The 27,303-nt window shown below is 43.4% G+C and overlaps 1 protein-coding gene across 4 annotated transcripts in view; it reads left to right on the forward strand.

Moving 5' to 3' along the window:
• Positions 1–27,303, forward strand: part of LOC139387417 (focal adhesion kinase 1-like) — a 143,383-nt gene that overhangs the window by 16,159 nt on the left and 99,921 nt on the right. For 2 of the 4 annotated variants that reach the window (XM_071133581.1, XM_071133588.1), the window contains exons 2-3: positions 2,242–2,271; positions 26,723–26,931. In XM_071133581.1, coding sequence (XP_070989682.1) covers positions 26,758–26,931 — 174 coding nt within the window. In that variant the 5' untranslated portion in view covers positions 2,242–2,271; positions 26,723–26,757. Of the gene's footprint in view, positions 1–2,241; positions 2,272–8,605; positions 8,910–24,190; positions 25,275–26,722; positions 26,932–27,303 lie in introns of those variants that run through there. The other 2 variants (XM_071133597.1, XM_071133574.1) reach the window with 2 other exon arrangements.

Raw genomic sequence — 27,303 nt, forward strand, 5'->3', positions numbered from 1 at the left:
ATCTGTCTAATAATGTAGCCAGCCCTTCAGTATCCCACCCTAAGAAGCCAGTGAAATTCTGATGTGGTATCTAGTAGAGGTCGACCGATCGACCGATTTCAACGCCGATACCGTTTATCGGAGGACCAAAAAAGCTGATACCAAGTAATCGGGCGATTTTAAAAAATAATTATTTATTTGTAATAATGACAATTACATCAATACTGAATGAACACTTATTTTAACTTAATATAATACATCAATAAAATCAATTTAGCCTCAAATAAATAATGAAACGTGTTCAATTTGGTTTAAATAATGCAAAAACAAAGTGTTGGAGAAGAACGTAAAAGTGAATGAAAGTAATGAAACATGTTCAATTTGGTTTAAATAATGCAAAAAGAGTTGGAGTAAAAGTGCAATTTGTGCCATGTAAGAAAGCTAACGTTTCAGTTCCTTGCTCAGAACATGAGAACATATGAAAGCTGGTGGTTCCTTTTAACATGAGTCTTCAATATTCCCAGGTAAGAAGTTTTAGGTTGTAGTTATTAAAGGAATGATAGGACTATTTGCCTCTATACCATTTGTATTTCATTAACCTTTGACTATTGGATGTTCTTATAGGCACTTTACTATTGCCAGTGTAACGGTATAGCTTCCGTCCCTCTCCTCGCCCCTACCTGGGCTCGAACCAGGAACATATCGACAATAACCACCCTCGAAGCAGCGTTACCCATGCAGAGCAAGGGAAAAACCACTCCAAGGCTCAGAGCGAGTGACGTTTGAAATGCTATTAGCGCGCGCTAACTAGCTAGCCATTTCACTTTGGTCACACCAGCCTCATCTCGGGAGTTGATAGGCTTGAAGTCATAAACAGCGCAATGCTTGACGCACAACGAAGAGCTGCTGGCAAAACGCCCGAAAGTGCTGTCTGAATGAATGTTTACACGCCTGCTTCTGTCTACCACCGCTCAGTCAGATTCTTAGATACTTGTATGCTGTCAGATTATATGCAACACAGGACACGCTAGATAATATCTAGTAATATCATCAACCATGTGTAGTTAACTAGTGATTATGATTGATTGTTTGTTTTTTATAAGATAAGTTTAACTAGCTAGCAACTTACCTTGCCTTACTGCATTCGTGTAACAGGCAGTGTGGAGTGCAACGAGAGAGAGGCAGGTCGTTATTGCGTTGGACTAGTTAATTGTAAGGTTGCAAGAATGGTTCCCCCGAGCTGACAAGGTGAAAATCTGTCGTTCTGCCCCTGAACGGGGCAGTTAACCCACTGTTCCTAGGCCGTCATTGAAAATAAGAATGTGTTCTTAACTGACTTGCCTCGTTAAATAAAGATTAAATAAAAGTGTTAAAAAACAAAATCGGTGTCCAAAAACACAGATTTCCAATTGTTATGAAAACTTGAAATCGGCCATTCCGATTAATCGGTCGACCTCTAGTATCTAGAGGATCTTATCAAAGTCCTGCCATCATCTGCTGTCCGTCTGAACGTGCCTCGGACTTTAATGACCGCAGGAGGATGTCATCTGAGTGCCAAAGGCCACCCTATTCCCCTTTTTAGTGCTCTACATTTGACTTGGGCCCATTGGGCTCTGGTGAGAAGTAGTGCACTATGTAGGAAATATGTTGTCATTTGGGACGTAGGCGTGATCTCCACTGGAGGACAAGGTTAGGTGGTGACTGACTGCAGACAGACAGACAGGGAGCGCTGTGCTGAATCCAAAACACTGTGTGTGGACAAAATAGCCTAGACTGCTTAATGCTTATTCAATTAGGGCTAATCAATTGTAAAGTCATCAGAAACAGAAGCACATCCTCCTCCCTGTGTCAAGATTGGGTGCGTTCCATACAGGATTAATCCTCTTTCTTTCTTCCTTTCTACCACTTTCACCACCATCTCTCCAAATCAATTCATGAGTCACCAGCCTGCTACCATCATGCTGGCCTTTAAGAAATGTCCAGTACCATCAATGTATAATGTTACTACTTGAGATGACAGTGACTGTTACATCACCTGAAACAGCAAAGGTTCTGTGCAAGCAGGCCAAGACCCCAGTGCCTTTGGCAGTGCAGTCTAACAGCCTCTGGGCTGTGCTGAACAGATGACCTCTAGGGGGCTGTATCTGCACAGGTGCTGCTGGCTACTGGCTTCTGGCTGGCCTCCACAGTCAGCTCATGTAAATACCCTGAGTAATGCCATCCTAACATACTTCTCTCTCTCTCTCTCTGTTTCCCTTGCAGATATTTCCAGGATATCATCATACTACGCTGGTATGTACTGGGGGATTTTACCCTGGCAGTAAAGATTCTGTCATTTTAAGTTATTAGTGCTATGTGTATTTTACCCTGGCAGTAAAGATTCTGTCATTTAAAGTTATTAATGCTATGTGTGAAGTGAGTGTGTGCAGTTATTATAGAAAAAGGACAAACTGCACCTAGACTTGCTCTAGATGAGTGCAGACAGATTGTATTCTACATGTTGTTCCCTATACAGTATGTACAGCTATGCCACATGTTGTTCCCTATACAGTACGTACAGCTATTCCACATGTTGTTCCCTATACAATACATACAGCTATTCCACATGTTGTTCCCTATACAATACATACAGCTATTCCACATGTTGTTCCCTATACAATACATACAGCTATTCCACATGTTGTTCCCTATACAGTACATACAGCTATGTGACTCTGTTAGCTTCCTGGAGGGGACCCATGGCTGAAGCTAAAGGCATGATGGGGCTGTCTTCATCTCCTGCAATCTCCTGCAATCAGCATTTCTCTCTGATTCTTCATCAATATTTAATTGTTTGAACATGTACTGGAGAAAATGATCAATTGGAAAATATCAGTATTAGTTGCAGTAAACATCTCTGCAAAGGAATGAAGGAATGAAAATCTCTTCCAGTTTGATAGCTATTTAATTTCTCACCAGACTTACAGTTTTGACTTAAATCGGCGTGAAAATCTGTGGCAAGACCTCAACATGGCTGGCTAGCACAGCCTGTTCTCATAGTTTCACTTCGGAATTGCCGTAATTGGATGAACGTACATTTTTGACCCATTCATTCTGTGTGTTTACAGGGTAATTCTGTGTGTTTACGGGGTAATTCTGTGTGTTTACAGGGTAATTCTGTGTGTTTACAGGGTAATTATGCGTGTTTACAGGGTAATTCTGCGTGTTTACAGGGTTAATTCCGTGTGTTTACAGGGTTAATTCCGTGTGTTTACAGGGTTAATTCCGTGTGGTTACAGGGTTAATTCTGTGTGGTTACAGGTTTATTTTCTCGTGTTTACAGGGTAATTCTGTGTGTTTACAGGGTTAATTCCGTGTGTTTACAGGGTTAATTCCGTGTGTTTACAGGGTAATTCCATGTGTTTACAGGGTTAATTCCGTGTGGTTACAGGGTTAATTCCGTGTGGTTACAGGGTTAATTCCGTGTGGTTACAGAGTTATTTTCATGTGTTTACAGGGTTTAAACAGAAACAACTCAAGGGGTAAATGTGCCTTTTTCATTCAGTATCATCAAGTACTCTCCCTGCTTGTGAGAGAATTGTGAACTACCGTGGCGCAGGGGTCTAAGCAGTGTGCTCAGGCTCAGAGCCTTGTGAGAGAATTGTGAACTGCCGTGGCGCAGGGGTCTAAGCAGTGTGCTCAGGCTCAGAGCCTTGTGAGAGAATTGTGAACTGCCGTGGCGCAGGGGTCTAAGCAGTGTGTTCAGGCTCAGAGCCTTGTGCCATTGGGTTATTTTTTAGTGTTATTTATTTATTTATTTATTTATTTATTTATTTATTTATGTAGCTCCAACAAAGGCATATACCCACATCCTTCACATGTCCCAAATCGAAGGCTCTTTCTTGTGACCAGCCTGGTCCAGCGATGATCAACAACCAACTTGACAGAGCTTGAAGAATATTAAAAATAATAATGTAATGTGTAAATATTGTACAGTCCAGGTATGCAAAGCTCTTAGAGGATTACCCAGGAATACTCACAGCTGTAATCGCTGCCAAAGGTGATTCTGGTAGATATTGACTCAAGGGTGTGAATAGGGTTTTCACTTTGTCATTATAGAGTATTGTGTGTAGATGGGTGAGAGGAAATTGATTGAATCCATTTTGAATTCAGGCTGCGACACAACAAAATGTTGAATAAGTGAAGGGGTATGAATACTTTCTGAAGGCACTGTATGTATGTATGGAGCTGGAGCCCATTATTCTAGACATAATGGGGTTTCTAAGCTGATATCTAGGGCTCGGAGGCAGTCATGTTCCCTGTGCGAGTGTGTTGCAACAGACTATCAGTGGAAACATCTCTAAATTCTCTCTGTACTCACAGGGTTAGGACGGAGCTGGCTGTGAGGACAGACAGGTTAAGTGGTTAGTTGTGTACAGTTAAATAACATCCAGCTGATTGGTTGTGTTGATCCATAGTCAGTCAGCAGTATTGGAGAGTCGCCACGACTGGCCAAGACTGGATAACTGCACCAAAAGCCGGTATCATCTGACAGACTGACGTCCTCTTGAATGGGGTGCAGTATAAACAGAGTATGAACCATCCTGCATCAGTTATACAGTACATACCGACACTTTTACCAGGGTTCATATTAGAGGTCAGCCGATTATTTATTTTTTTAACGCCGATACCGATTATTGGAGGACCAAAAATATTTTTTCCTATTTATTATTTATTTGTAATAATGACAATTACAACAATACTGAATGAAAACTTATTTTAAGTTAATATAATACATCAATAAAATCAATTTAGCCTCAAATAAATAATGAAACATGTTCAATTTGGTTTAAATAATGCAAAAAGAGTTGGAGTAAAAGTGCAATTTGTGCCATGTAAGAAAGCTAACGTTTAAGTTCTTTGCTCAGAACATGAGAACATATGAAAGCTGGTGGTTCCTTTTAACATGAGTCTTCAATATTCCCAGGTAAGAAGTTTTAGGTTGTAGTTAATATAGTATTTATAGGACTATTTCTCTCTATACCATTTGTATTTCATTAACCTTTGACTATTGGATGTTCTTATAGGCACTTTAGTATTGCCAGTGTAACAGTATAGCTTCCGTCCCTCTCCTCGCTCCTACATGGGCTTGAACCAGGAACACATCGACAACAGCCACCCTTGAAGCAGCGTTACCCATGCAGAGCAAGGGGAACAACCCCTCCAAGTCTCAGAGTGAGTGACGTTTGAAACGCTATTAGCGCGCACCCCGCTAACTAGCTAGCCATTTCACATCGGTTATACCAGCCTAATCTCGGGAGTTGATAGGCTTGAAGTCATAAACAGTGCAGAAGCACATCGAAGAGCTGCTGGCAAAACGCACAAAAGTGCTGTTTGAATGAATGCTTACGAGCCTGCTGCTGCCTACCATCGCTCAATCAGACTGCTCTATCAAATCATAGACTTAGTTATAACATAATAACACACAGAAATACGAAACTATCATCTCGAAAACAAGACGTTTATTCTTTCTTTATCTAACGGGTGGCATCCATAAGTCTAAATATTCCTGTTACATTGCACAACCGTCAATGTTATGTCATAATTATTTAAAATTCTGGCAAATTAGGCGGCCCAAACTATTGCATATTCACTGACTCTGCGTGCAATGAACGCAAGAGAAGTGACACAATTTCACCTGGTTAATATTGCCTGCTAACCTGGATTTCTTTTAGCTAAATATGCAGGTTTAAAAATATATACTTCTGTGTATTGATTTTAATAAGATTGATGTTTATGGTTAGGTACACATTGGAGCAACGATACGCACCGCATCGATTATATGCAACGCAGGACACACTAGATAAACTAGTAATATCATCAACCATTTGTAGTTAACTAGTGATTATGATTGATTGATTGATTCTTTTTTATAAGTTTAATGCTAGCTAGCAACTTACCTTGGCTTACTGCATTTGCGTAACAGGCAGTCTCCTCGTGGAGTGCAATGAGAGGCAGGTGGTTAGAGTGTTGGACTAGTTAACAGTAAGGTTGCAAGATTGATTCCCCGAGCTGACAAGGTACAAATCTGTCATTCTGCCCCTGAACAGGCAGTTAACCCACTGTTCCTAGGCCGTCATTGAAAATAACAATGTGTTCTTAACTGACTTACCTAGTTAAATAAAGATTAAATAAAGGTGTCATTTTTTCCTTCTTTTTTCGGCCAAATCGGTGTCCAAAAATACAGATTTCCGATTGTTATGAACACTTGAAATCGTTTTTTATCACCTTGTTATGTAGTGTTGTTTTGGCCTCTTATGTGAATGGATGGTGTCCCTGGTTCTGTGTCTGATTTGAGGTAGACAGACACACAGGCTTGAAGAAAGCAATGCTGCAGCACCTTGGCGTTGCTTGGAGGTTAGTGTGATTTAGTGGAAGGTTTTAGTTTGTGGAGAGCTAGGCTAGATCTGGCTGTGATAAATCACTGCTTGGTTACATAATGAAAGCTGTTCATGGCAGGTGCAATCTACTCTCTCTTTGTTTCAGCTACAGGCCCAGAAAAACATGTTGCAAAACACACACACACACACACTCACTTCTGAATGTTTAAAGGGACCATAGAACTGCCTGTGTGTGATGTGTGTAATGAGTAGAGTGAGATTTGTCTCTTGATTAGGTTTGTTGTTTTCATGTCGGGGTGATTCACAGCCACAATTAATATTGTTATTTGTTCTTCTCTAGTTTTACAGACATCTTGAATAATTGTCATGGTAATTGCAGCAATTTTGTTGGTCTCACACTATGTCCCAAATTCCCTATATAGTGCACTACTTTTGACCAGAGCCCTATGGGCCCTGATCTAAAGTAGTGTACTATAAAGGGACTAGGGTGCCTTTTTGGATGAAGCCTTAAAGTGTGTTAATGCGCTCGCTGAAAATTAGGAATGGATGTAGCACACCTGGAGAGGAATTGATTGAATTCAATTTATACTGGGAGCATGTGGAAAAAGGATGTACTATAGACAGAAGGCCTATACTGTGAAAGAACCCAATGACAACCAGATCTCTCTCCTCTCTATAGTGAATAATGTAGGTTGAGTCTGTGCTGGAGAGAACTATAGAACAGCACCATCCTGTAGAGCTGTTGAGGTAGTCAGTGGGTACAAACCAGGCCGTCTGTCTGTTCACAGAGTTTCAATTGAGTGGAGTGACTAAACACATCAAACTATCGTTTTCTGGGTCAATCATCTGTCAAACTCATTCCCCAAGTGTCAGGGGGTTTTCACTCCCCCGTTGTACATGATTGATGAACTAAGGAAGATCACTGATTAGTAAGGAACTCTCCTCACCTGGTTGTCTATGAGACGCTAGGCCCCCCATGGAATGCATTTGGCCCCCCCGGCTGATTTAAATAATCAAAGCTTGATGATACCATTGTGTTTTGCAGCAGGTTTAGAACTGCTTGTGTATGTAATAGTCTAGGCCTAATTAATGCATTATGACGTTATTCCATAGAACCTCTGTTCTGTTCTGTGATTGGTGGAATCAAAAGGCTCCATTGCCACTAAGACAGGGAGATAGCTGTGACCTCATCACACCACAGATCCAGTATCTGATCCCAGACATTCACTAGGATGGTGATAGCATTGCAGAGTTACTTTTCATATCACTGAAAACATCTTATGTAACGTCATCAATATTCCTCACCTGTCTACACCTTGGAGGAAAATGGAATGCTGCAAATGGAAAGCATACAGGAGAGAGAGGAGAGGAGAGGAAGAAGGGAGGAAGAAGGGAGGAAATGAGAGAGGGAGGGACATGTTTTGATTGATAGCCAGAGGCATAGGGGCAGACCTTGTTGTAAGGAGGATAAAGAGGAGGAGGAAGAAGAGATATTGTTTGCTAATGAACTGAACGCTAGTCATGACCCTGGATGTAACAGCCGCTGTCCATTTTGTAAACAGGAGAAGAGCTGAGTGTAGTTCCCTAAATGAGGTTCCCTCTCTCTCCTCCCTTCCTCCCACCCTGCCTCCCGCCTCCCTCACTTTCTCCCTACCTCTACCTCTCTCTCTCTCTGAGTCACACACAAACCCAGCTCACACTCCCTCCTGACACAGCCGACTCGGCAGCAGGGTTTAACAGCAGCAGCAGCAGCAGCAGCAGCAGCTTGTCCTGGATTACAAGGCTGTCACATTGGAGTAGACAGGCGGTTGTAGTGCTGAACTAACTGAAGGATTGTTTTGGTTTTTTGCCTCCTCTGTGTCTTCTACTACACTGTTTTCCAAGTCAGCTGCCTCCCGGGCTTGATTAATTTACAAGGCTGTGCAGAGGCACGCAGAGGGATTTATTTAGAGGCTGGAAGCCAACGCTGAGGGGATCTGAAGAGGAATCGGAAGATAAGGAGCTGACAACACAGACCTGTCCCATATTGATCTTCTGTCTCTCTGTCTCCGTCTCTGTCTCTGTCTCTCTCTCTCTCTTTCTCTCTCTATCTCTGTCTCTGTCTCTCTCACTCCCTCTTGGAGTGACACCAAACACCTCTGACCCGGAAACAGCCTGTCTGTCAGGCAAGGTGGATGTTAGGATTAAAACCTCTTGAGGATTTCACTGAGTTGCTCCCTTGACGTCTTCTCCTCCTCACCCCACAGTTTTCTCCCCTGAGGCAGGGCTGTGTGATCGGGTCCGAGGGGGGCAGCGGTAGGGGCTGTGAGGAGCGGAGAGGGGCTGTGCCGGGGTCCTCAGGGGCAGAGGAAGAAGCAGCAGCCTGGCCTGGCCTCTATGCGGTTGTGGAAGGGGACAGGGTCAGGGAGCCTGGGGCTGGTTCAGGCTGCAGGGTCTGGTGGTGGGATAGAAAGACAGGCGCTGCTGCAGCCATCATGGAGAGGAGTGGCTGCATCCCCCTATGCTGGGCCCGGGGCGCCTGTGTTTATGCTCAACACCCTCCACTCCCAAGTATGTACTGTGTACACACAGCAGATATGTTATGCACACTAGGTGCTTCTAGTTAGAGCCTTTTAACTAGTGTTCATCTCAGTGTTTTTTAGAGGTCTTTCTGTTGATGATGGCTGTGTTTGGATGTGTGATGAATATGAATGTGATTTAAGGCTACACTGACTGAATGCTAATTCCCAGAACTCTGCTATAGTTAGAGATGAATGTGATTTGCCATGCCCTGCTTTATGCAGGTATTATTGCTGCCTCTCCTACTATACCATGCCAAGACGTCAGGTGCGCTGAATGGCAATGCCCCAATGTGTACAGTAGCACTGTACTGTAGGTTGCCATAGAGACAGAGGTATTCTTCTGTCATCTGATCACCACAACAAACCAAGCCACGGTGGTTATTAAGTCATCCATGGCTGTGAAAGTAATCAGTACAGCATCTAACACAGGGTTTCCCAACTCCAGTCCTCATTTTTATTGTAGCCCTGGACAAGCACACCTGATTCAACTAATCATCAGGCCCTAAAGGAGTTGAATGAGGTATGTTTGTCCCAGGTTACAACAGAAATGTGTGCTGGTGGGGGTACTGGAGAACCGGAGCTGGGAAACGCTGACTACTGCTGAGCACTGACTTACAGGATGACTGCTGTCTGTCCCCTGAACATATTACGGAGCAGAGGGGTGAATTCCCATTAGTCTTGAACTGATTAAGTGTCGGGCAGGGCTGTGATTAGTGTTCTTGTGAGGAGAGGGGATAGCTGTTGAATAACTAGGCCAGGTAGAGCGAGAACTGCCCAGGCAACAGCAGTAGCAGCAGAACTAGCAGCAGTAGTGGAAGTAGAAACAGAAACAGAACTATCAACAGTAGAAACAGAACTATCAGCAGTAGAAACAGAACTAGTAGTAGTAGGAGAAACAGAACTAGTAGTAGTAGGAGAAACAGAACTAGTAGTAGTAGGAGAAACAGAACTATCAGCAGTAGAAACAGAACTAGCACCAGTAGAAACATAACTAGTAGCAGTAGAAACAGAACTAGTAGTAGTAGAAACAGAACTAGTAGTAGTAGGAGAAACATAACTAGTAGTAGTAGGAGAAACAGAACTAGTAGTAGTAGAAACAGAACTAGTAGTAGTAGAAGAAACAGAACTAGTAGCAGGTAGAAACAGAACTAGTAGTAGTAGGAGATACATAACTATCAGCAGTAGAAAAAGAACTAGCACCAGTAGAAACAGAACTAGTAGCAGTAGAAACAGAACTAGTAGTAGTAGAAACAGAACTAGTAGTAGTAGGAGAAACATAACTAGTAGTAGTAGGAGAAACAGAACTAGTAGTAGTAGAAACAGAACTAGTAGTAGTAGAAGAAACAGAACTAGTAGCAGGTAGAAACAGAACTAGTAGTAGTAGGAGATACATAACTATCAGCAGTAGAAACAGAACTAGCACCAGTAGAAACAGAACTAGTAGCAGTATAAACAGAACTAGTAGTAGTAGAAACAGAACTAGTAGTAGTAGGAGAAACATAACTAGTAGTAGTAGGAGAAACAGAACTAGTAGTAGTAGAAACAGAACTAGTAGTAGTAGAAGAAACAGAACTAGTAGCAGGTAGAAACAGAACTAGTAGTAGTAGAAACAGAACTATCAGTAGTAGAAACAGAACTATCAGCAGTAGAAACAGAACTAGTAGTAGTAGAAACAGAACTAGTAGTAGTAGAAACAGAACTAGCACCAGTAGAAACAGAACTAGTAGTAGTAGAAACAGAACTAGTAGTAGTAGAAGAAACAGAACTAGTAGTAGTAGAAGAAACAGAACTAGTAGCAGCAGTAGAAACAGAACTATCAGTAGTAGAAACAGAACTAGTAGCAGTAGAAACAGAACTAGTAGTAGTAGAAACAGAACTATCAGTAGTAGAAACAGAACTAGTAGTAGTAGAAACAGAACTAGTAGTAGTAGAAGAAACAGAACTAGTAGTAGTAGAAGAAACATAACTAGTAGCAGCAGTAGAAACAGAACTAGTAGTAGTAGAAACAGAACTAGTAGTAGTAGAAGAAACAGAACTATCAGCAGTAGAAACATAACTAGTAGTAGTAGAAACAGAACTAGTAGTAGTAGAAGAAACAGAACTAGTAGTAGTAGAAGAAACAGAACTAGTAGCAGGTAGAAACAGAACTAGTAGTAGTAGAAACAGAACTAGCAGTAGTAGGAGAAACAGAACTATCAGCAGTAGAAACAGAACTAGTAGTAGCAGTAGAAACAGAACTAGTAGTAGTAGAAACAGAACTAGTAGTAGGAGAAACAGAACTATCAGCAGTAGAAACAGAACTAGTAGTAGTAGAAACAGAACTAGTAGTAGTAGAAACAGAACTAGTAGTAGTAGAAGAAACAGAACTAGTAGTAGTAGGAGAAACAGAACTAGTAGTAGTAGAAACAGAACTAGTAGTAGTAGGAGAAACAGAACTAGTAGTAGTAGGAGAAACAGAACTATCAGCAGTAGAAACAGAACTATCAGCAGTAGAAACAGAACTATCAGCAGTAGAAACAGAACTATCAGCAGTAGAAACAGAACTATCAGCAGTAGAAACAGAACTAGTAGTAGTAGAAACAGAACTAGTAGTAGTAGAAACAGAACTAGTAGTAGTAGGAGAAACAGAACTAGTAGCAGGTAGAAACAGAACTAGTAGTAGTAGGAGAAACATAACTAGTAGTAGTAGGAGAAACAGAACTATCAGCAGTAGAAACAGAACTATCAGCAGTAGAAACAGAACTATCAGCAGTAGAAACAGAACTAGTAGTAGCAGTAGAAACAGAACTAGTAGTAGTAGGAGAAACAGAACTAGTAGTAGTAGGAGAAACAGAACTAGCACCAGTAGAAACAGAACTAGTAGTAGTAGAAACAGAACTAGTAGTAGTAGAAGAAACAGAACTAGTAGTAGTAGAAGAAACAGAACTAGTAGCAGGTAGAAACAGAACTAGTAGTAGTAGGAGAAACATAACTAGTAGTAGTAGGAGAAACAGAACTATCAGCAGTAGAAACAGAACTAGTAGTAGTAGGAGAAACAGAACTAGTAGTAGTAGAAACAGAACTATCAGCAGTAGAAACAGAACTATCAGCAGTAGAAACAGAACTAGTAGTAGTAGAAACAGAACTAGTAGTAGTAGAAACAGAACTAGTAGTAGTAGTAGAAACAGAACTAGTAGCAGGTAGAAACAGAACTAGTAGTAGTAGGAGAAACAGAACTAGTAGTAGTAGGAGAAACAGAACTATCAGCAGTAGAAACATAACTAGTAGTAGTAGAAACAGAACTATCAGCAGTAGAAACAGAACTAGTAGCAGTAGAAACAGAACTAGCAGCAGTAGAAACAGAACTAGTAGTAGTAGAAGAAACAGAACTAGTAGTAGTAGAAGAAACATAACTAGTAGCAGGTAGAAACAGAACTAGTAGTAGTAGGAGAAACATAACTAGTAGTAGTAGGAGAAACAGAACTATCAGCAGTAGAAACAGAACTAGTAGTAGCAGTAGAAACCAAACTAGTAGTAGTAGAAACAGAACTACTAGTAGTAGAAGAAACAGAACTAGTAGTAGTAGAAGAAACAGAACTAGTAGCAGCAGTAGAAACAGAACTATCAGTAGTAGAAACAGAACTAGTAGCAGTAGAAACAGAACTAGTAGTAGTAAAAACAGAACTATCAGTAGTAGAAACAGAACTAGTAGCAGTAGAAACAGAACTAGTAGTAGTAGAAACAGAACTAGTAGTAGTAGAAGAAACAGAACTAGTAGTAGTAGAAGAAACATAACTAGTAGCAGCAGTAGAAACAGAACTAGTAGTAGTAGGAGAAACAGAACTATCAGCAGTAGAAACATAACTAGTAGTAGTAGAAACAGAACTAGTAGTAGTAGAAGAAACAGAACTAGTAGTAGTAGAAGAAACAGAACTAGTAGCAGGTAGAAACAGAACTAGTAGTAGTAGGAGAAACATAACTAGTAGTAGTAGGAGAAACAGAACTATCAGCAGTAGAAACAGAACTAGTAGTAGCAGTAGAAACAGAACTAGTAGTAGTAGAAACAGAACTAGTAGTAGGAGAAACAGAACTATCAGCAGTAGAAACAGAACTAGTAGTAGTAGAAACAGAACTAGTAGTAGTAGAAACAGAACTAGTAGTAGTAGAAGAAACAGAACTAGTAGTAGTAGAAGAAACAGAACTAGTAGCAGGTAGAAACAGAACTAGTAGTAGTAGGAGAAACATAACTAGTAGTAGTAGGAGAAACAGAACTATCAGCAGTAGAAACATAACTAGTAGTAGTAGGAGAAACAGAACTAGTAGTAGTAGAAACAGGACTATCAGCAGTAGAAACAGAACTATCAGCAGTAGAAACAGAACTAGTAGTAGTAGAAACAGAACTAGTAGTAGTAGAAACAGAACTAGTAGTAGTAGTAGAAACAGAACTAGTAGCAGGTAGAAACAGAACTAGTAGTAGTAGGAGAAACAGAACTAGTAGTAGTAGGAGAAACAGAACTATCAGCAGTAGAAACAGAACTAGTAGTAGTAGAAACAGAACTATCAGCAGTAGAAACAAAACTAGTAGCAGTAGAAACAGAACTAGCAGCAGTAGAAACGGAACTAGTAGTAGTAGAAACAGAACTAGTAGTAGTAGGATAAACAGAACTAGTAGTAGTAGAAACATAACTAGTAGTAGTAGGAGAAACAGAACTAGTAGCAGTAGAAACAGAACTAGTAGTAGTAGTAGTAGAAACAGAACTAGTAGCAGTAGAAACAGAACTAGTAGTAGGAGAAACATAACTAGTAGTAGTAGGAGAAACAGAACTAGTAGTAGTAGAAACAGAACTAGTAGTAGTAGAAACAGAACTAGTAGTAGTAGGAGAAACAGAACTATCAGCAGTAGAAACAGAACTAGTAGTAGTAGAAACAGAACTAGTAGTAGTAGAAACAGAACTAGTAGTAGTAGAAGAAACATAACTAGTAGCAGGTAGAAACAGAACTAGTAGTAGTAGGAGAAACAGAACTAGTAGTAGTAGGAGAAACAGAACTAGTAGCAGGTAGAAACAGAACTAGTAGTAGTAGAAACAGAACTAGCAGTAGTAGGAGAAACAGAACTATCAGCAGTAGAAACAGAACTATCAGCAGTAGAAACAGAACTAGTAGTAGTAGAAACAGAACTAGCACCAGTAGAAACAGAACTAGTAGTAGTAGAAACAGAACTAGTAGTAGTAGGAGAAACAGAACTATCAGCAGTAGAAACATAACTAGTAGTAGTAGAAACAGAACTATCAGCAGTAGAAACAGACCTAGCAGCAGTAGAAACAGAACTAGCACCAGTAGAAACAGAACTAGTAGTAGTAGTAGGAGAAACAGAACTATCAGCAGTAGAAACAGAACTATCAGCAGTAGAAACAGAACTAGCAGCAGTAGAAACAGAACTAGCACCAGTAGAAACAGAACTAGTAGTAGTAGAAACAGAACTAGTAGTAGTAGGAGAAACAGAACTATCAGCAGTAGAAACAGAACTAGTAGTAGTAGAAACAGAACTAGTAGTAGTAGAAACAGAACTAGTAGCAGTAGAAACAGAACTAGTAGTAGTAGAAACAGAACTAGTAGTAGTAGGAGAAACAGAACTATCAGCAGTAGAAACAGAACTACTAGTAGTAGAAACAGAACTAGTAGTAGTAGAAACAGAACTAGTAGTAGTAGAAACAGAACTAGTAGTAGTAGAAACATAACTAGTAGTAGTAGAAACAGAACTAGTAGTAGTAGGAGAAACAGAACTATCAGCAGTAGAAACAGAACTAGTAGTAGTAGAAACGGAATTAGTAGTAGTAGAAACAGAACTATCAGCAGTAGAAACAGAACTAGTAGTAGTAGAAACAGAACTAGCAGCAGTAGAAACAGAACAAGCACCAGTAGAAACAGAACTAGTAGCAGGTAGAAACAGAACTAGTAGTAGTAGAAACAGAAACAGAACTATCAGCAGTAAAAACAGAACTAGTAGTAGTAGAAACAGAACTAGTAGTAGTAGAAACATAACTAGTAGTAGTAGAAACAGAACTAGCAGTAGTAGAAACAGAACTAGCAGCATTAGAAACAGAACTAGCAGCAGTAGAAACAGAACTAGCAGCACTAGCAGTAGAAACATAACTAGTAGCAGTAGAAACAGAAACATAACTAGTAGCAGTAGAAAAAGAAACAGAACTAGCAGCAGTAGAATCAGAACTAGCAGCAGTAGAAACATAACTAGTAGTAGTAGAAACGGAATTAGTAGTAGTAGAAACAGAACTATCAGCAGTAGAAACAGAACTAGTAGTAGTAGAAACAGAACTAGCAGCAGTAGAAACAGAACAAGCACCAGTAGAAACAGAACTAGTAGCAGGTAGAAACAGAACTAGTAGTAGTAGAAACAGAAACAGAACTATCAGCAGTAAAAACAGAACTAGTAGTAGTAGAAACAGAACTAGTAGTAGTAGAAACATAACTAGTAGTAGTAGAAACAGAACTAGTAGTAGTAGAAACAGAACTAGCAGTAGTAGAAACAGAACTAGCAGCATTAGAAACAGAACTAGCAGCAGTAGAAACAGAACTAGCAGCACTAGCAGTAGAAACATAACTAGTAGCAGTAGAAACAGAAACATAACTAGTAGCAGTAGAAAAAGAAACAGAACTAGCAGCAGTAGAATCAGAACTAGCAGCAGTAGAAACATAACTAGTAGTAGTAGAAACAGAACTAGTAGCAGTAGAAACAGAAGTAGTAGCAGTAGAAACAGAACTAGCAGTAGTAGAAACAGAACTAGTAGCAGTAGAAACAGAAGTAGTAGCAGTAGAAACAGAACTAGCAGCAGTAGAAACAGAACTAGCAGCAGTAGAAAGGGAACCTGCAGCAGAAACAGAAGAAGCATCAGCAGAAACAGAACCAGCAGCAGAAACAGAAACAGCAGCGGTGGCAGCTGCTTTACTGTCTCCCTGGATACCAGTATCTATCATGAGTCCTGGTGCTTTAGAAAAGCCAGAACAGAATAACACTGGGGAAGTCTTCCCTTCTGTCTTCATCTATTTAGAGGCTCTGGCTCTCCTTCTAACTGCATCCTCCAGGGTTAATGTAAATGCAGCATATATTAAACCCAGGCAAAGCCTTGATGTAGTTTTTTGGGGGGCTGGATAGTTCTGTATGAGCTGGTACAGTAGGCAGAGGATGAGAGGAAAGGAAGCTTTACTCCAGGGAGGAAGTAGCTCCATCAGTAGCAGGTCGTAATGAGGATGTAGGAGTGTAGAGCAGAGCCGTGGGACTGCGGGAGAGAGTCAGTGGGAAACCGCTTCGGTCCCCACAGGCTATAGGATAGATACTGGATGCGTTCTAATTGTCACCCTATTTCCTATAGAGTGCAGTACTTTTGACCAGGGCTCATAGGTGCAGTATGTAGGGAATAGGGTTCTGTTTGGGACGTGACCATACAGGCTGCAGAGGCAGCAGGTGTTGTACCCTGAGCACTAACTCCACAGTAAAGGATGGTGATGGTGAACGTATGGTGCTCCATGTACTGGACATGATGTGATCATTTCTACTGTACTGTAGAAGGAGGGGTTTTGTTTGAGCCCTTGGTTCATGGTAATGCCGTTGGGGCCAAATGGATCAAATCAGATTGTGTACTGTGACTCACTTGTCCCCACACACAAACACATATGTATACACACACACACACACACACACACACACACACACACACACACACACACACACACACACACACACACACACACACCACCCCACCCCACCCCCAATCAGTCACACTGATCTGTGGTGTTTTGTTAACATTTCTTGGTCAAAGCAAGAGATTTCAAAGCCATTAAAAGATAAGGCTTAGTTTTCAGCTGGAGAATGTTGTGGTCAATGAAACATGTGAGATGCAACAGCATTAAAGGACACTGTCACGTCCTTTTTATGTCTTTGTGTTAGGTTGTTCAGGGCGTGAGTTGGGGTGGGTAGTCTATGTTTTTTTTGTATTTCTATGTGTTTTAAACTGACCACCATCATTCCTGTTCCCAAGAACTCTTAGGCTTCACGCCACAATGACTACCGCCCTGTAGCACTTACTTCTTTAATAATGAAGTGCATTGAGAGGAAGGTTATGGCCCACATTAACTCCATCATCCCAGACACCCTAGACCCACTCCCAATTTGCGTACCGCCACAACAGATCCAATACACGACGAAGTGCATAAAGTTCCCTCTGCGCTCACAACAAGCAACCTCTGACAAAGTCCCTCTACTTCTATTCGAGGTGGAAATGATGAATCAGACACCTTATCGATATCAACCGCTCACAGTCCTCCTAGAATCAGAAGTTTTTTTGACTCAATGGAGGAACGTAGTCAGAGAAATGCTGATGAATGTCTTGTTCGAGCCGTATGCAACTGGTTCATTTCTGATGCTCACAGGCAATGTGTATTGGAAGAGATTTCTGAATGTTCTTCGTCCAGCATACACCCCTCCAACCAGACATGCTTTATCTACTTATTTTCTAGATGCAGAGTTAAAGTGAAGGTCAAGCAAATCATAGAGAAAGCAGGCTGTATTGCAATCATCTCTGATGGGTGGTCAAATGTTCGTGGGCAAGAAATAATTAACTACATCATCTCCACCCCTCAACCAGTATTCTACAAGAGCACAGACACACCGGCCTCTAGATTGCAGATGAGCTGAAGGCAGAAGAGAGCCAAGGAAATGGTTAGGTATGTGAAGGGTCATCAAGTTATAGCAGCAATCTACCTCACCAAGCAAAGTGAGAAGAATAAGTGCACCACATTGAAGCTGCCCAGCAGCACCCATTGGGGTGGTGTTGTCATCATGTTTGACAGTTTCCTGGATGGGAAGGAGTCTCTCCAAGAAATGGCCATATCACAGTCTGCCGATATGGACAGCCCCATCAAGAGGATCCTCCGGGATTTTGGGAGAGAGTGGTAAGCAGCCTGAAACTCCTGAAACCTACAGCAGTAGCCATTGCACGGATTGAGGAAGACAATGCCATCCTGTCTGATGTTCAGACTCTGCTTGCAGATGTAAGAGAAGAAATCCATACTGCCCTGCACACTTCACTGTTGCTCCAAGCAGAGGAAACTGCAGTTCTGAAATACATCAAAAAGCGTGAAGACTTCTGCCTGAAGCCCAGACACGCCGCAGCGTACATGTTGGACCCCAAGTATGCTGACAAGAGCATCCTGTCTGGTGCAGAGATCAACAAGGCCTATGGTGTCATCACTACCGTGTCTCGCCACCTTGGCCTGGATGAGGGCAAGGTTCTTGGCAGTCTGACGAAGTGCAAGGGCTTTGGGATGGAGATGCAATATGGCAGTCGTGCCAACATATCTCATCACCCACCTGGTGGAAGGGACTATGTGGATCTGAGACTCTTTCCCCTGTTGCCTCCATCATCCTCCAAATCCCACCAACATCAGCCGTCTCAGAGCGCATCTGGTTCTTGGTAGGGAACACACACACCAAAGCACACAACAGGCTGACAAATACAAGGGTTGAAAAATTGGTGGCCATCCGGGCAAATTTGAGGCTTTTTGAGCCTGACAACGAGCCATCCCCAACAAGGTTGGAAAGGGACAGTGAACATGAGGCCTCAGAGTCTGATGTTCAAGAGTTGGACATTGAGGAGGAACAGGGAGAAGACATGGAAGCCTGAGAGGAAGACAACCAAAGCTTTAGTTTCTAGACTATCATTTTACAGATGTATGTTGAAAACCTTTTTGGGAGATGAGATGGATTATTGGGGATCATTAGATATTCCCTTTCTTTTGTTGTTCAGTAAAATCATACCATGTGAAGAGTCAACTCATTTAATTATAGTTCAATTCCTAACTAAATTGTTATTTTTATTTCTATTGTTAGAATTTAATACTTTACAATTGCAGTGTGTGTACTTATGATAAGGTAAAAGGTTTCTGTTTCTGTCTCCATATGATATGGTAAATATATCCAATGCAAAAAACATTTACATTTAAATGGAATTCCTATTAATTTGCATATATTTCCGTTCATCCCCATTAATTCCCATATAGTCCCGTTAATTCCCATGGAAAGTTTCCACCTCTGAATATTCCCCAAAATGTGCAACCCTAGTCCTGACTCTCTGTGGTCACTAAAGATCCCATGGCACTTATTGTATGAGTATGTGTCTTAACCTTGGTGTCTTTGCTAAATTCTCCATCTGGCCCTCATACCATCATGGCCACCTAATCATCCCCAGCTTCCAATTGGCTCATTCATCCCTGTAACTATTCCCCAGGTTGTTGCTGTGTTTGAAAATGTGTTCTCAGTCAACTTACCTGGTAAAATAAGGAATAAATCAAATAGTCTATATGTTCAGACAGGAGTGGATACCAGACCTGATTCCCCCTAGTGAGAGTAGACCAATGAAATGAATCCATTGGCGGCACAGCAAGCAGTTGGGTGAGGTCCTTTCTCTTCAGGACTAGAATTAACAGTCCTGTTCTACATGTCTATGTTCTCTAACCAAGGTTTTAAGACCATGCATTCTTTACCTTCTTAGAAATATAGACTTTTGTGTGTGTGTGTGTGTGTCTCTGTGTGTGTGTGTGTGTGTGGTGTGTGTATACACTTGTGTGTGTGTGTGTGTGTGTACCTTAAGATAACTGTACAGGTGTCCAGTTGCAGCTTGTCCCTCTTCCTTGCACCATGCTTGTTTGAATTGAACGCTTCCTCTCAGTAGAAAATGTACTCACATGCCTCCAAATCTAGTTCCTATTTCCTTTGCATACTTTAGTATTTGACTTTTGTTTTCATTATTGTTCACATTCACAGTAAGTTGCGTTACATAGCCTGGCCTAGCTGCTGAATGGGCCCTCCCTGGAGATAGCCTGGCCTAGCTGCTGAATGGGCCCTCTCTGGAGATAGCCTGGCCTAGCTGCTGAACGGGCCCTCCCTGGAGATAGCCTGGCCTAGCTGCTGAACGGCCCCTCCCTGGAGATAGCCTGGCCTAGCTGCTGAATGGGCCCTCCCTGGAGATAGCCTGGCCTAGCTGCTGAATGGGCCCTCCCTGGAGATAGCCTGGCCTAGCTGCTGAATGGGCCCTCCCTGGAGATAGCCTGGCCTAGCTGCTGAACGGGCCCTCCCTGGAGATAGCCTGGCCTAGCTGCTGAATGGGCCCTCCCTGGAGATAGCCTGGCCTAGCTGCTGAATGGGCCCTCCCTGGAGATAGCCTGGCCTAGCTGCTGAATGGGCCCTCCCTGGAGATAGCCTGGCCTAGCTGCTGAACGGGCCCTCCCTGGAGATAGCCTGGCCTAGCTGCTGAACGGGCCCTCCCTGGAGATAGCCTGGCCTAGCTGCTGAATGGGCCCTCCCTGGAGATAGCCTGGCCTAGCTGCTGAACGGGCCCTCCCTGGAGATAGCCTGGCCTAGCTGCTGAATGGGCCCTCCCTGGAGATAGCCTGGCCTAGCTGCTGAACGGGCCCTCCCTGGAGATAGCCTGGCCTAGCTGCTGAACGGGCCCTCCCTAGAGATAGCCTGGCCTAGCTGCTGAACGGGCCCTCCCTGGAGATAGCCTGGCCTAGCTGCTGAATGGGCCCTCCCTGGAGATAGCCTGGCCTAGCTGCTGAACGGGCCCTCCCTGGAGATAGCCTGGCCTAGCTGCTGAATGGGCCCTCTGTGAGTTGGGAAAAAGGCCATGTTTTTCTTCACCACAGCGAAACAGTGGAACAGAAGTCTATGGTTGCTCAGTAGTGCTGATGAAGTGCTGGTTGACTTTCATTGGAATTGACACGTGTTGTTATAGCAGCGTTGCTCTGGCCAATGTGGGCTCAGACTACTGTCAATAACTAACCTAGAGAGAAGACTGCAGTCCCACAGTCAATCCCTCTGAGCCACGAGACACTGTTACACAATCTCTTTAGGATGAGACTACAGTACAACTAGAGTAATGAGGTCAATACTCTCACGAGCTAGACAGACAGTGGGCTACTCTATTGATTATATTATCTAAGCTTATATACCAAGCTTTGTCCATACTACAAGGAAATTAAGAATTAATTTGATAACTAAACATCCTACGGCAATGACCTGATGTCAACATCGAATAAACAAGTATTTTGATTGATGTTGGATTGAGTTGAAATAACGAGGAAACAATGTTGTCATGTTTAACCCTGAGGGATAACAACTAGACTATTATTATCCTATTATCCTATTAGCAGCCTGTTATTATCAGGCTGATAGTCTTCATGGGATAACCCAGAGTGAGTTCATGTACAGTAATTGAGACATATATGTCAGTCTTACAATCAGATGGGTGTTATTTGGGGAGTCTGTATCACCCCTGTTAACCATCTCTCTCATCTCCTAGTCTACTGGCCCTCCAGCCTCTCAGTCACTACAAGGGATGTGTGTGTCCGTCTGTGTCCTATAATGATTACCCTAACCTGGTAACAGGTCTTTCAGAAACTATAGTAGGGGAATTGGCTGAGGCAGTCAGTAGACATACATGCTAGAAAGTTCCTGATAATGTTGACAAAAGGTTTATTTAGTAGGTCTATTTAAGAGTGTTAAACCTTAAAGATGTTTGACATGAAGTCATTTATCATTCTTCCATACAGTAGGTTCACTCAAGGAGCTTTGTCAGTATGATGAGGCATTTTGTCAAGTCGGCTAATCTCATAAACGTTTCCCGGCAGGTATAACTTTGTCTTCTATGAAAGGATTCTTGTGTGTGTGTGTGTGTGTGTGTGTGTGTGTGCGTGCGAGAGTATCTCAGTTAGAGGTGACTGTAGGTCAATCTGTAAACTAGCAGAGTCAGCAGATAGGCTAGGCTATACTTCCCCCTCATCACTGTCCTTGTGCCTGCTCTGCTGACTACTGACTGGCTGACTACCGACTGACTGGCTGACTACTGACTGACTACTGACTGACTGGCTGACTACTGACTGACTGGCTGACTACTGACTGACTGGCGGACTACTGACTGACTACTGACTGACTGGCGGACTACTGACTGACTGACTGACTACTAACTGACTGACTACTGACTGACTGACTACTGACTGGCTGACTACTGACTGACTGACTACTGACGGACGACTGACTGACTACTGACTGACTGACTGACTACTGACTGGCTGACTACTGACTGACTGACTACTGACGGACGACTGACTGACTGACTACTGACTGACTGGCTGACTACTGACTGGCTGACTACTGACTGACTGACTACTGACTGGCTGACTACTGACTGGCTGACTACTGACTGACTGACTACTGACTGACTACTGACTGACTGACTGGCTGACGACTGACTGACTGACTGGCTGACTACTGACTGGCTGACTACTGACTTACTGACTGACTGGCTGACTACTGACTGACTGGCTGACTACTGACTACTGACTGGCTGACTACTGACTGACTGACTGGCTGACTACTGACAGACTGACTACTACATTTTGTAATGGTTAGGTTGATACGAATGAATGCACTGATATGTGGACTCACGTGGCTTTTTGTCATCTTTGAAAAAAATTACTTTACATCGGAGTTGTGCCTGTTGTCATAGAGATGGATAGAGGAGTCATCATGGATATAACCCGTTTTAGCGTTGTCGTTGAGGGCTTCCACCATTTTAAAGTAGTCAACTGGGTGGGGATTCCTATGAGTTGGTAGAAATCAACCAATGAAAAATAAGAAAATGTACTACTTTAAAATGGAGATAGTATGGGCAGCACCATTGAGGCTGTCACAGACATTTTAATGGCACAGATACAAAGATGAGTCCTCTATCGATCTCTATGCCCTATTGTTCACATGTGTATCTTCCATCTAAATGGTGCTGCTACCTGATCAGGTCTTTGATCTGTCTTTGAGGACATGTATTTCCAGTGTTAGAAGAAAAAAATATCTTTATATATATATTAATAAATAAAAATTCCATTGTTAGAGCGGTCGCTTGACTATCTTGTCAGTATAATTGACAATCTTTCCTCACATTCACAAAGGTTTGTGTGTTGTTGCCCTACTGTCCTCCTATCAACCATGTTGTTGACTCCTCCTCCCAGGCCGGCTCTCCTATCCTCCTATCAACCATGTTGTTGTCCTCCCAGGCCGGCCCTCCTATCAACCATGTTGTTGTCCTCCCAGGCCGGCCCTCCTATCAACCATGTTGTTGTCCTCCCAGGCCGGCCCTACTGTCCTCCTATCAACCATGTTGTTGTCCTCCCAGGCCGGCCCTCTTATCAACCATGTTGTTGTCCTCCCAGGCCGGCCCTCCTATCTTCCTATCAACCATGTTGTTGCCCTCCTATCCTCCTATCAACCATGTTGTTGTCCTCCCAGGCCGGCCCTCCTATCAACCATGTTGTTGTCCTCCCAGGCCGGCCCTCCTATCCTCCTATCAACCATGTTGTTGACTCCTCCCAGGCCGGCCCTCCTATCCTCCTATCAACCATGTTGTTGACTCCTCCCAGGCCGGCCCTCCTATCCTCCTATCAACCATGTTGTTGACTCCTCCCAGGCCGGCCCTCCTATCCTCCTATCAACCATGTTGACTCCTCCCAGGCCGGCCCTCCTGTCCTCCTATCAACCATGTTGTTGACTCCTCCCAGGCCGGCCCTCCTGTCATCCTATCAACCATGTTGTTGTCCTCCCAGGCCGGCCCTCCTATCCTCCTATCAACCATGTTCACTCCTCCCAGGCCGGCCCTCCTATCCTCCTATCAACCATGTTGTTGTCCTCCCAGGCCGGCCCTCCTATCCTCCTATCAACCATGTTGACTCCTCCCAGGCCGGCCCTCCTATCCTCCTATCAACCATGTTGTTGTCCTCCCAGGCCGGCCCTCCTGTCATCCAATCCACCATGTTGGCTGGGCTCCCACTAAGCACGCCTTGTTTACTCAACTCCGTCTGTCACCAAGCCAATCACAGCCTGCCTCTCTCTTCCTGTGGAACTGAACTCCATTCTGTCTTGCCTGGGTAACAGCAGCCACGGTGGAGTTAGGCTAGGCTAGCAGCCTGACTGTTCACAGCATTCACATTATTCACAGGACTGTGTTGTGTTGTGGAGCTGGAGGACTCTGGCCTCGCCCCCTCAGTTCAGTCCAGGAAGAGCTCTACCATGAAACAGCAGTGACATGTTGATCACAGCACAGGCTTCTCCTCTTCTCAACCAGGAAGAGCTCTGTGCCGTGTGAGGAGACAGGAGTGATGACTCACTGTGGCTCCTGAGCGGACAGGACGCATTGTGATAACCAGGATGTGACGTGACTGGACAGGAAAGACGTGAATGTGTTGTTCACTTTGTATGTGTGTGTATGAGAGAGAGAGAGAGAGGAATGTGTGGGTAAGAAGAAGTGTGTTTGTGCCTGGAAGAAACCAAGAATAAATCCCATGGACCTGTCGATTCTCTACTGTGTAACCTCGTGGACATACTCTACTGGGTAACCTCGTGGACATACTCTACTGGGTAACCTCGTGGACATACTCTACTGTGTAACCTCGTGGACATACTCTACTGTGTAACCTCGTGGACATACTCTACTGTGTAACCTCGTGGACATACTCTACTGTGTAACCTCGTGGACATACTCTACTGTGTAACCTCGTGGACATACTCTACTGTGTAACCTAGTGGACATACTCTACTGTGTAACCTCGTGGACATACTCTACTGGGTAACCTCGTGGACATACTCTACTGGGTAACCTAGTGGACATTCTCTACTGTGTAACCTCGTGGACATACTCTACTGTGTAACCTCGTGGACATACTCTACTGGGTAACCTCGTGGACATACTCTACTGGGTAACCTAGTGGACATTCTCTACTGTGTAACCTCGTGGACATACTCTACTGTGTAACCTCGTGGACATACTCTACTGGGTAACCTCGTGGACATACTCTACTGTGTAACCTCGTGGACATACTCTACTGTGTAACCTAGTGGACATACTCTACTGGGTAACCTAGTGGACATTCTCTACTGTGTAACCTAGTGGACATATTCTACTGGGTAACCTCGTGGACATACTCTACTGTGTAACCTAGTGGACATACTCTACTGTGTAACCTCGTGGACATACTCTACTGTGTAACCTCGTGGACATACTCTACTGTGTAACCTAGTGGACATACTCTACTGTGTAACCTCGTGGACATACTCTACTGGGTAACCTCGTGGACATACTCTACTGTGTAACCTCGTGGACATACTCTACTGTGTAACCTAGTGGACATACTCTACTGGGTAATCTAGTGGACATATTCTACTGGGTAACCTAGTGTGCTGTTGCTATAGCACTAATGTTGTCACAACGGAACTCTACAGTGGAGTGTACCTGCTGGCCCTTCATCAGTAAAGGTAGGAGGAGTGACTGATTGGACTGTTGTTGCTGTGCTGGTGTTAGATCAGAATAGTAGTGTTTGAATTGAGTTTGACAGGAGTTAATTAAAGATCAACTCTGAAAGGAAGTTGTCCAGTCGTGGGCTCAAATGGACCAGTTGTGTCTGTACTGATCTCCATTGCTTCAATGTTGTCTGACTGATTGTCAAGAGTTAGGATATTTACCTCTGTCTTCATACATGTGTTCTGCCCGGGTTACCAGAAAGTACCATCGAAGAGGTCGCCATCTGAGAATGTGTGTGTTTTTGGTGTTAAGGGCAGGTTTTCCTGTGGTGCTCTATTCTAGTGATGTTACCAACAGCAGATACAGTCAGGAAGGCTGAGGAATGTCACTGAGCTGCTCTGGGTCAGTCTTTCCAAAACACTAGAAAAGCCATGTTTTAACAAGCACAGCGGTACTGTCTTGGCTGTACCTATTACCACACACACACACACACACACACACACACACACACACACACACACATACACAGACACACACACACACACACACCCCAAATTTCACCCCTGACCGTTTCTACCACAATCCAAACAGCTTATGTATAATGGCCCCAGTTTGTGGTTCGTGAGGAGGGTTGTTGTAATGCTGGCAGTGCTTCTGACAGTGCTGCTCCCTGCTCACTCTCCAAAGCCACCCAGCTGTCTGGCCAGCCTACTGTAGCAAGCCCAGCTCAGTCCACTTCAACCTGCAGACCTCACTGTTATCTGTCAGCCTGTCCAGCCGTCCGTTTGTCTGTTCTATTCTCTCCAGTCCACTTTTGTTACTGATTACAGATGAATTTATTATGGTGAGAAAGTTACACAGTCGTCTAGTGGGAATTCACCTGAAGCCTTCTCTCTCTCTCTCTCTCTCTCTCTCTCTCTACCTCCTATATCTCTCTACCTCTATCTCCTCTATCTCTCTCCCCCTCTCTCTCTCTCTACCTCCTATATCTCTCTACCTCTATCTCCTCTATCTCTCTCCCCCTCTCTCTCTCTCTACCTCCTCTCTCTCTCTCTCTCTCTATCTCCTCTATCTCTCTCTCTACCGCCTCTATCTCTCTCTCTCTCTCTCTACCTCTCTCTCTCTCTCTCTCTCTCTCTCTCTCTCTCTCTCTCTCTCTCTCTCTCTCTCTACCTCCCCTATCTCTCTCGCTCTCTATCTCTACCTCTGCCTCCCCTATCTCTCTCTTTGCATCCCTCCTCTCTCTCTCTTTCTCTCTCTACTTCCCCTATCTCTCGCTCTCTCTCTCTCTCTACCTCTCCCTCCCCTATCTCTCTCTTTGCATCCCTCCTCTCTCTCTCTTTCTATCTCTACTTCCCCTATCTCTCACTCTCTCTCTACCTCTCCCTCCCCTATCTCTCTCTTTGCATCCCTCTCTCTCTCTCTCTCTCTCTTTCTCTCCCCTCTGTCTCTCTACCTTCAGAATATGACAGACAGCTAGCCCCCACCAAAGGAAGCATGGCGTCAGCGTACCTGGACCCCAACCTGAACCACCATGCTGGGTTGGGCGGTGGGGTGTCGAAGCCGGGGACCATGGACCGCGTGCTCAAGATCAACCACTACTTGGAGAGCAACAGTGAACCATCCACCTGGGCCAGCCACATCCGTCACGGAGACGCCACTGACATCAGGGTGAGCTGAGCAGCTGATTGGGTAAACACAGTTTACCACAGTTACAGCAACTATGCTTCTTTAGGTTACTGTCTGTATAGTCTCTCCCTATCATTCGTACAGTAGGGACACATACTGTCCATACAGACAGACAGTTACCTATCAACTCTACCAACTAGACAGACAGACAGACAATTACCTATCAACTCTACCAACTAGACAGACAGACAGACAGACAATTACCTATCAACTCTGCCTACTAGACAGACAGACAGACAGACAGACAATTACCTATCAACTCTACCTACTAGACAGACAGACAGACAGACAATTACCTATCAACTCTGCCTACTAGACAGACAGACAGACAGACAATTACCTATCAACTCTACC

Source organism: Oncorhynchus clarkii, chromosome 3 (genome assembly GCF_045791955.1).
Source record: "Oncorhynchus clarkii lewisi isolate Uvic-CL-2024 chromosome 3, UVic_Ocla_1.0, whole genome shotgun sequence".
Lineage (NCBI taxonomy): Eukaryota > Metazoa > Chordata > Actinopteri > Salmoniformes > Salmonidae > Oncorhynchus > Oncorhynchus clarkii.